Genomic DNA, 10,788 nt, shown 5'->3' with positions numbered 1-10,788 from the left:
GAAGGCCAACAGGAGAAGACTGTCCCCCAGGCAGCTAGAAGGAGGGTTCCCAGTGTGACACACTCCCTCTAACAAGGCCACATCTCCTCATAGTGCCATCCCCTGGGCCAAGCATATTCAAACCACCACACTGGTAAAATAAGTGTACTATCTACAAATTCAATTGAAGGAAATTTTCTTGGTCTGATGCTAGCAATCGAGAGAGCATCACTCAGAAGATCTGTGTACACCTGATAGATCCTTGTTTGAGATTTCACTTTGAGGGTCATTGAATCTTCATTGTGGAGTTCTATCTGGAGTTCTCAGAGACCCATGGCATGAAGGATTTAGGTGTTTAGCTAATTAAAGACAAAATAATATGCTGCCTCGGCTTTCTGCTTTCCTAGAAAACCTGAGAACAACCTGCTTTGTTCACATCCAGCATTCCAACAGACAGCATAAGAGAGGCTGCCAGCTGTCAGGACAATACTATACACCAGTCCCTTAGCTTAGAAGTAGGCTAAATTAGGCCGGGTGGTGGTGACGCATGCCTTTAATCCTAGCACTTGGGAGGCAGAGGCAGGCGGACTTCTGAGTTCGAGGCCAGCCTGGTCTACAGAGTGAGTTCCAGGACAGCCAGGGCTATACAGAGAAACCCTGTCTCGAAAAACCAAAAAAAAAAAAAAAAAAAAAAAAAAAAAAAAAAAAGAAGTAGGCTAAATTAAAAAAAAAAATAGACAAAAGTCTAACTTCCCTTAAAGATCACAACATAACTGTGTTTTTTAAAAAGCCATTCCATTACCCTATTATGCCAGTTGCTTCAGGGTGGTGGAATACAAGGTAACAACAGAGAATTTGATGAATACACTGGTACTCTTCTTTGTAAAGTGAAGTCCTTGTAAGAAGTAATTCTAGGTGGAATACTATGATGATGGGTAAAGCACTCTGCATGGCCATGGATGGGAGGTTTGGCAGCAGCATTGTGTCCAGAAAAGGTAAATTCAGACCTAGAATAAGTATCCATTCCAGTAACTTAGATTTTCATGCTTGAACCATGAACACTTTACCCACTGATCCATCTCCCCGTTCTCCAAGCCTTTTAAAAAATCAGTTATGGTCAAGGAGGTGTTTCTCTATTCAAGAAATGTGTCCATCTTTTCTAATTCTATTTGTGCGCTTTCATTATTTATATTCCAAACACATTTGATGTTGTAGGGTCTAATGACCCAGCCCTGAGTATGTCAATTTGAGGCCTCTAAAGTTTCATTACAACCTGTTGTGTAACAGCTTCCTCCAGGATTGAAACATCTCATCCTGCAGAGAAGCTCCCTAAGGAGGAAAGTAAACAACTCAAAATAGCTTAAAGAAGTCCCTGAAACTGACTAGATTCACTAGGGCTCTCACTGCCAGAGGAAGGAGGGAAAAGCTGAGAGTTCTGCTCAGATTGAAGAACACAGACCTGCAAAGAAGATCCTTAGATGAGTTCAGCTGCCAAGGAGACTTAGACAAGCTAAGTTATAAAGAAGATGCTTGGGGGAGAAAAGCTACAAAGAAGTGATCCAAACCAGACTAGCTGCCTGGAAACAGCAGAAACCAACCCAGCTGCCTGGAAATGATTGAGATCAACTGAGGCACCTAGGAAAGGTTACTCTCCAACCTGTTGAGCTGCCTTCAGGTTGTGGGTTGTCACTCACCCACTACATACTGGTGTAGATCTTTTTTTTTTTTCCTAGATGTGTGGAGAGAGGGAACAGGATGGGAAAGAGAGTGAAAAGGGATATGGGAATGCCAATCAGGTATATGCAAAGGGAACATGAGAGAGCTTGGAGTTAGAAGGTAAGTCAGTGTGGGAGGGCATGTCTGGAATGTGCTGGAGACCTCGGATAGAAGAGCCCAAGAGGACTAAGGCAGTGACTTTAACTGATACTGCTACCATCAAGGGATGTAGAGGCTGAAGTGGTCATTCCCCGTAGCCAGGCAGGACTTCCAGTGGTAGTAGAGTATATTCATCCACCCACAAACCTTCAACCCAAAATGTGTCCTACCTACAAGACACTCAGGGATAAATGTGGAGCAGAGGCTGAGATAAGCAACCAATGGCTGGCCCACCTTGAGACCCATCTCACAGGAGAGAGCCAATCCCTGGCACTCTTCTTTTTAGATTTATTTACTTATTTTATGTGTATGAGTACACTGTAGCTGTACAGATGACCACGAACCATCATGTGGCTGCTGGGAATTGAACTCAGGACGGCCCGCTCACTCCAGCCACGCTGCTCACTCCGTCATAATACCCTGTAGTTGTCTTCAGATGCACCAGAAGAGGGCGTCAGATCTCATTACAGGTGGTTGTGAGCCACCACGTGGTTGCTGGGATCCGAACTCAGGACCTTCGGAAGAGCAGTCAGTGCTCTTACCCGCTGAGCCATCTCGCCAGCCCACTGGTGTAGATCTTGAGGACTCAGCTGTCATTTCTGCTCCTATGAGTAACCCCTTACCCATATTCCTGAAAGTAATCCCAATAAAATTCATCGGTCCAACGACTTTGAGTCATACCCATACTATGGTCTGTTGTGGGTTCCCTGTCTAGGTTGATTAGATAATGTATGTTACATCTCCCCAGGAAAAGTTCTCTTACATAACACAACCTTGGAACTTCCAATAGGACTTTGCTGGGGATTGAAACCAGGGCTCCACACATACAAGATGAACACTTTAAAAACTGAGTTATCTCCCCCACCTCTACGAATAACTCTTGACTCAGAAAGTTGTAAGGAGTGAAATATCGACATATAGATAAGAAGACTGAAGTTAGAATAAAGCATTTGCTTGAGATCATGAAGTGAGCACCAGGACAAAGATATTCTATTTCTCCATCGTAGAGGAGGTCTATGTGTTGTTATAACAAAATAGCTATGACTATATACTTTGTAAAGAAAAGAAGTTGGTTGATCTCATTATGGTGACTGGAATGTCCAAACAACATAGTACCTCATGGTAGAAAACTACACCCCATCCTCTTAATACATTATAATACATCACAGTGGCAGAAAAGGAGATGGCTATGTGCATAAGGTACCAATTACTGGGGACAAAAACACTGAGGAATCATACTTTCCCCAATCACTGAAACCAGAGGCAGGTTCCCTACTACATATTTTCTTAATAATAATCCTGTATATCACTTTCATTCATACTGATATTGTAATTAAGCAACCATGTAATTTGTGTTTTAATTTTTCAATGTCTATTTCCTCAAAAAAGAAGATTTGATGAAACAAAAAGAGTCTCATGGATCTTGCTTACAACTAAACCTTGGATTCTATACATGACAAACAGAACACTATTTCTAATTAAAAGTCTGTAAGTTATTGCCCCGGTCTCACACATTATAAAACCAATTTTAAGTATATTTTCAACTAGAAATTCAGGATCCCCTAAGATGAAGATTTATGGGATTGTAGGAGTTCTATAATAATTGGAAATGCCAGGTTTTTCATGTGTTTATTTTTCTGTATACTTTGATAAGTCTTGACATAAATATGAAGAGCTGATTACATTGAACTCCTCCCCTTTCAAAAGAAATAGAGTAGTTGAAGCACAAGCCAGATTACAGTTGGTAGCAGGTTAAGAATGAATCAATGGGTTAAGAATACCCTGGCTATAGGTTTAAAAGCCCATCTTTAGTTACTAATATTCCTTAATGCTTTTATAACTCCCTTGTTATTGAAATGTATAGCTGTAAAGAATCAAAATCATAATTCATATTTTGGAAGAATCTGAGTCACTTTGAAGACTTTTAGACAATTCACAAAAAAGAAACCTGAGAGGTGCACATATAAGATGTCATTTCAATGGATCAGAGAAATGTACATATAAACTATTTTATACCCAACAGATTGGTTAAAAAATTATAGTTGAAAGTACCAATAATATGAACCAACACGAATCCTTGAACCTTTCTGGAAGAAGACACAGCATAATTGCGGCCAGAATCTAGAACCATTGCACACAGCATCAAATCGTGGTTCTAACCCTTACATGCTGTGCATCCTAAAAGGGTGCTCCGCAGGCACCCTTCCCATTTTGTAAGTTACATAATGCTTTGGTACCACTATTTGGAAAAATAGTAATAAATCCTCCAGTAGGAGAGATATTAGGACTGAGAAACTAATACACAATGTTATATATTATTTGATAATAAATGGAATTTCCACAGCTGTTACTAGTACATGTATTATTTACTTATATATCACAGATACATATAAAGAAAAAACTTGGTCAAATGACAAAGTTTATCATAGAACTAGAATTAGAAATTGGATTTAAAGACCATTCATCCCCCACTACAAGTTTATTAATAAGAGGTATATTTCCTATCAGAAACAACTGTACAGAGTCTGTAGATGTCAAGTAAAGTTAAGCGAAAGAAATTTTGGTTAATGATAAGCCTAGTATAGTTTTCAATAAATCTGCAACAGGCTTTTACTTATATACTCAAAAATTAAACCTTCACCTCATACATATTTCATTTGGTTGCTTTCTAAGTATATTGTAAAAATCAAATAGACTAATGAATGGTACCAGTCCTGCGAAACGCTCAGCGAAAGGCACAGCTACTTCCGGAGCCATGCCGGAACCACTTGCCCGGACTTGTGCAGTTCCGTGGGAAGGATTTAGCTACCGGACCGCTTCCTATCTCTGGATAGGGGCGGGTGCGGGGAAAGGAAATAGCTGCGGGAGCCGCATCCTGCCTGCGCTAGCGGCTCCAGAGGTGGAGGCAGAGAGGGCGGTGAAGGCAGAGGAGGGTGCCGCAGAGAAAAAAAGTGTCAAAGCCAGTAAGTCAGAGCCTTAGAGCACGGGATGGAGAGCAGAGCCCCAGGTCTCGCTTTGCAGATCTATGATCGTTCTCAACTTGCCGGACTGCCCAGCGGGGTCAGGGCAGTGCTTTCTAGGTTGCCTGTCAGTCTGCGCCTCAAAGGGACTGTAGGGTTCCTCGGTCGGGCCTTGCAGGGCTCCAGACTGCGCTACTGCTGGCCGGCCGAGGTGTCCTGAAGCCAGGGACAGCCTCTGCCGTGCTTTCTGGGGACGCTAGGGTTCTGCATCCTGAACAGCTTCACTTGCAGTTCTAAGGGAGCGAGCACCATGCCTCCCATTTTATTTACCTTTGGAAGCCAGGAAGATCCTGGTGGTGAACGATATTTCGGCGACTAAGATGAGCGCTTGGGAGAGTTGTAGTCTAGAACTACTTTCCCCGCCCTTGTTCAAGCTGCCCGAGCTGGTCGGAAGTGGAGTTGTTTTTAAAGGCAACCGCCTCCGGCCTGCTTGTAACTTCAGAATAAGTTAACAGCCTTCAGATCCAGTACTAAAACAATGCGTTTCCTATCCAAGTCATTAAATTAGTACTGCTGTGGGTATCAAGTATATATAATATATATTATATATACTCTGCAAATATACTTGATGGCGAAGTTAAAAAAACTAACTCCCAAGTGCCTCTTGAACAGTCAACACCGACTAGCGATCATGACCACTTTGATCCTGACTGCTTTCCCAATTACCCTCACATTCGCATATAATCTATCGCCTTAGCATCTTTAGTTAATGATACTCATCTTAAAGGCATTGCATTATGATTGTGCATCTTACGCAAAAATTACATTAGGATGTAAGATTCCTGATTACAGACGAAATGAGTGAAATGATTATACAAGTTTCTTGAGAAATCGAACAGTTTTTAGTAAGCTGCTCCTTTCCTCTTGTTGAAGGTACGGCTTTAGAATACGGTGAAGGATACTTTTCATGGTGCATGGAAGGAAAGCCAATGCGCAGGTAAGAATAAGAAACATTGATTTCAGTGATCGAAGTGTAGCGTCTACTAACAGTGCATCATTTAAAATTATTTTTCACAAACCTTAACAAATCCTGCATGGAATTAATCATTCTTGTTTCAAGTAAATCAAATTTAGTAATGTCAGAAATTAACAACGTCTTTTATTTGGTTGTGTTGTTTTGTATTGTCTTTGGTTTGGGGGGATTTGCTTGCTTGTTTTTTTGCTTTAAAACTATTATGTAGCCCTAGCTGTCTTGGAACGTGCTCTGTAGACCAGGCTGTCCTCGAACTCAGAGAGATCCACCTGCCTCTGTCTCCCAAGTACTGAATTAAAGGTGTACGACACCACACTCCACAGCTTTTTAATGGAATGTAGGAGTTAGATTTCTAGAGAGTTTGGATTTTCTGGTTCTTAATATTTAAATCTGACTTTTTGCATAGTAATTTTTTGTTGCACATAATCATTAAGTGCACCATGATACTTTATGAGCTTACTATAAATTTAATACCCTGTACAATACAGAGGATTCTGTTGCCAAGGAAGAGTAATATTTGTAAGATGCTATACTGCATTCCTAGTTATGGTTTGATTATTTTACTGGTGTTCAATAATATGCTTACTAAAATAGCTGCATTACAGTGAAGATTAAGGACTAAAATAGATGTAGGAAAATAGAAAAGTATGTAGTTCCAGTCTGTCTTCCTCTAGGATTTACTAATGCCTTTTCTCAATCTGTCTAAGAAATTGTACTAGGATCTTTTTTGAAACAAGTCAGTTCTATTTATTCATTGTTTAAACTTGTATTATGGTTATCAAACTCTATTTTGTTATATACTGCTTAACATCAAAGGTAAACAACACAGAGACCCTTATAGAAAAGAGGCATCCATCCTAAGGGCAGGACTTAGGGCTAGGAGAAGGGCTGGGTGTGGCCATGCAAACCTTAAATCCCCAGCACCTTACAAGCAGGGGCAGCAAGAGCTCAAGATCAAGTTTAAGTAAAGACTAAGAGTCTGTGTCCTTTTTCATATTTGTTGTTGATACATTAACTGGCTTTGAACTGTTCTACTTTCTCTTGTCCTGTTAACTTTGCTGGTGTATGTGTCCGTGATACAGCATTAGTAAATGTTCACAAATCCTTTCAGGATGTCCAGATGAAAAGACAACATAGAGGTGACACATTCTGTTATCTTACTTATGTCTTATACTATAGTAAGAAAGTAATAGATTGTAACATACTAGAAGAAATTAAGCACACATATATTAAGTGCTTCACCACTTCATTTTCAAGGTGATTATAAAAACCACTGATTTTGTCTCATCCTCAGTTGCCGTAAATGCCGTATCTTATGTAATTGCTAAAATAAGAACTTAATATTTTTAAATTAGTTTTTATTTTTAAAAAGCTTCATATAATGTAGTTAGATTGTATTTTTTTCCCTTCTCCTAACTCCTCCCAGATCCTCCCCACCCATGCAAGTTCATGTTCTTTTTCCCTCTTAAACACACACACACACACACACACACACACAGCAACAACAACAACAACATGGAGTATGTTTTATGTTGGCTAGCCACTCCTGAGCATGGGACCTACCCTGGATTGTGGTTGACATACTCAGTGAGACTTGAATTTTCTTCTCTCAGCAGCAGTAATTAATCTACTCATCTTTTAATACAAGAGTTTTTTTTTTTTTAACCCATTATGGAAAATACTATGAAGATTCCTAAAAACAAACAAAGTCTATCACTTGGCTAGCTATCCCATTAATATATATATTATCTTAGTCAGGGTTTCTATTCCTGCACAAACATCATGAGCAAGAAGCAAGTTGGGGAGGAAAGGGTTTATTCATCTTACTTCCATATTGCTGTTCATCACCAAAGGAAGTCAGGACTGGAACTCAAGCAGGTCAGGAAGCAGGAGCTGATGCAGAGGCCATGGAGGGATGTCACTTGCTGGCTTGCTTCCCCTGGCTTGCTCAGCTTGCTTTCTTATAGAACCCAAGACTACCAGCCCAGGGATGGTACCACCACCCACAATGGGCCCTCCCCACTTGATCACTAATTGAGAAAATGCCTTACAGTTGGATCTCACGGAGGCATTTCCTCAACTGAAGCTCCTTTCTCTGTGGTAACTCCAGCTTATGCCAGGTTGACACAAAACCAGCCAGTACGTGTGTGTGTGTGTGTGTGTGTGTGTGTGTGTGTGTGTGTGTGTATCCAAAGGAAATGACATCACTGTATCAGAGAGATTCCTGTCCTACCATGTTTATTGCAGCACACAGACATGATATATAATCACCTGAAGTATTCATTGAATAGAGGAATTAGAAGAGACCCCCCAATATTTAGTCATTAAGTAAAATATATGCAGCAACCTAGATAAGTTACAGCAACCTAGATTAAAGTATGTTATCATTATGTTAAGTAAAATAAGCCAGATATGAAAAGATAAAGCAGGGCCCTGCCCCTCACTGTCTGTTCCACGAGGGACAGTAAGCTCTGCACCTTACCTGAGCAGCACAGTAGAGCTGGCCCTAGTGGGAGTGGTGTGTGTGGTAGAGAGTGGACACGGACTGACTCTGGAGCAGATGAGCCAGCCCTGAGGGTGTGATCAAGGAGACACAGCTCCACCACTCATCTGCCATGAGGTAGATGGCATGGGAGCAGGGATGATGCTCTCTGTCCCTTTGCTCCTCACACCTTGCTGAGGTAAGGAGAGCTGGGCCTCGGGTCATGAGCAGGAGAGCTTGTCTTGCCCCTTACTGGCTGCAGCACTTGGGGAGCAGGCCCTACAAGTCATCACCTAGTCAAGGCTGAGCCAATCCTGAAGGCATGAGAGCAGGAGAGCTGTTCCAGCCCCTTGCCTGCTGCAGCACCTCAGGAGAGTGGGCCCCGCACCTTGACTGGGCAGCACAGTAAAGCTGGGCCTGGTGGGGGGACTCAGAGAAGCCAGCCCTGAGGGCATGAGAGCAGGAGAGCTGACCCTGCCCCTTTCCAGCCTCAGCATTGGGTGAACTAGCTAGGGCAGTGCTGGAGATCTGGCCCTGGTGGCACTGGTGCAGGAGAGCGGTGGGCTAACCAGCTCAGTTATCACCCAGGCCCAGATCCAAGGCTTTGAGTTGGCTCACCCCCAAATCTACCTCATCTATGAACTGTTGAAGCATGTGAAAGGGCTGGTCTTACAGATCCAAAGCTGCAGGATCTCCCTGACACAAGGCAACAACAGGATATCCGAGAGCAGTACTGGTGAGGATTTAGAAGTGATGGTGTAGCAGAAGCCAAATGACTCAAACCAGACCCATGACTCATTGCCATGAACATTTACAAGTAAAGATGTGTGGACAAAGGTGTACTGTGGGACAAACTACAGTTTCCAGGAAGCTTTGTTTTGTTTTGTTTGGGGGAGGGTAGTTTGCAGGGGCAGAGACAGATACGAAGGGACAGGAGATGAGTAAAATTGGGGTACATGATGTGAAAGTCACAAAAAATCAATAAAGAGTTTCAAAAACAGATAAAACTATATGTTCTCAAATGTAGAAACTAAATGAAACTGATAGAATATTAACTAGGAGAAGCAAGAGGATGGAGGATATAGGGAGGCTGAACAATAGGTTGCCAAATACAGTTACATAGATAGGAAAAAATAAGTTCTGTTTTATAGCACAATAGGTTAACTAAAGTTTATATAATTATATATTTTTTAAAAAACAGAAAAGAAAAATTCAAAGGTTTCCAGCACAAAGAAATGATAAATATAAATGTTTAAGTTGTTGTGATTAACAGTTTTGTAAAATCAACTTGTATTCTATTAGCAAATGTTTTATTTACCTGTTTGTATTTATACACATATTACATTACATTTATAATATACAAAACATATCCAAAGTTGTGTATAGCACTGGATGCCCATAATCTCAGCATGTGAGAAGTCAGGGTAGAAGGATCAGAAAGTCAAGGTCCATCCTGTGCTATAGAACAAGACTAGCCTAAGCTAAACAAGATCTTGTCTCAAAATAACAACAAAAGCAGTGAAAGTCTCCCAGGACAGATCCCATGTCCCAGTGGTTTGCCCAAAGGCACACACAGTTTCTCCTGCATTATTTTTAAGGCCTTGCAATTCATGTACAAGCACATGTACGGTATGTGCTCTTAAGTATATATAATATTATATAAAATAATAATTACATATAATACAATATATATAATTATATACATATTAGGGCTGAGATATTGGCTCAGTTGGTAGAATTTTTGTTTTGTTTTCTTTTGTTTGTTTTTCAAAACAGTGTTTCTCTGTGTAGCTTTGGCTGTCCTGGAACTCACTCGGTAGACCAGGCTGGCCTCGAACTCAGAAATCCACCTGCCTCTGCCTCTGCCTCCCAAGTACTGGGATTAAAGGTGTGAGCTACTACTGCCCGGCTTAGTTGGTAGAATTCTTACCTATCATGCTTGATAGGTAAGCCCTGTTTAATCCAAAGTACTAAAGAAGCCAGTTTGGGTGGCCCATGATTATAAAGTAACTCAACTATATTAGCAAATTTGAAGCCTGTGCTATATGAAATGCTACCTCAAAAAACAAACAAACAAACAACAAAACCCTGAGCTTCCTCCCCCTTTAGCTGCAGAGCAAACAAACTAAATGGTGGAAATTAAGACTGTAATCATGAAATAGTTTGGCCTTTATTATCTTTATAGGAGCCAATGTAGAGGACATACTGAACGGACTCTAAGAGCCTGCTGTCTAGCACTGGCTAGAGATGAAGTTGGATTCTGAATAGTTCTGAAAGGAAGAATTTAGTTTGTTTTTTTAAATCAACATTATTATATACTTTATTATAATTCTTTGCCACTTACAAATTACCTTGTGAGCCACTATGATGACATACTTCCTGTAATCCCTACACTCAGGAGCAGAGACAAGAAGATTCTGAGTTTGAGGCTAACCTGGGCTATACAGCAAGACCTTGTT

General features: G+C 41.0%; 1 protein-coding gene across 1 annotated transcript in view; it reads left to right on the top strand.

Annotated features, from left to right (window-relative positions):
* The first annotated feature begins 4,689 nt into the window (after positions 1-4,689).
* Klhl20 (kelch like family member 20) overlaps positions 4,690-10,788 on the top strand; it is a 44,934-nt gene continuing 38,835 nt past the window's right edge. The window contains exons 1-2 of the mRNA XM_031386825.1: positions 4,690-4,817; positions 5,748-5,811. Coding sequence (XP_031242685.1) covers positions 5,789-5,811 — 23 coding nt within the window. The 5' untranslated portion in view covers positions 4,690-4,817; positions 5,748-5,788. The remainder of the gene's footprint in view (positions 4,818-5,747; positions 5,812-10,788) is intronic.

Source organism: Mastomys coucha, unplaced genomic scaffold (assembly GCF_008632895.1).
Source record: "Mastomys coucha isolate ucsf_1 unplaced genomic scaffold, UCSF_Mcou_1 pScaffold1, whole genome shotgun sequence".
In the NCBI taxonomy this organism is placed as follows: Eukaryota; Metazoa; Chordata; class Mammalia; order Rodentia; family Muridae; genus Mastomys; species Mastomys coucha.
The sequence above is the reverse complement of the archived record's forward strand: the minus strand, read 5'-3'. Positions and strand labels throughout refer to the sequence as shown.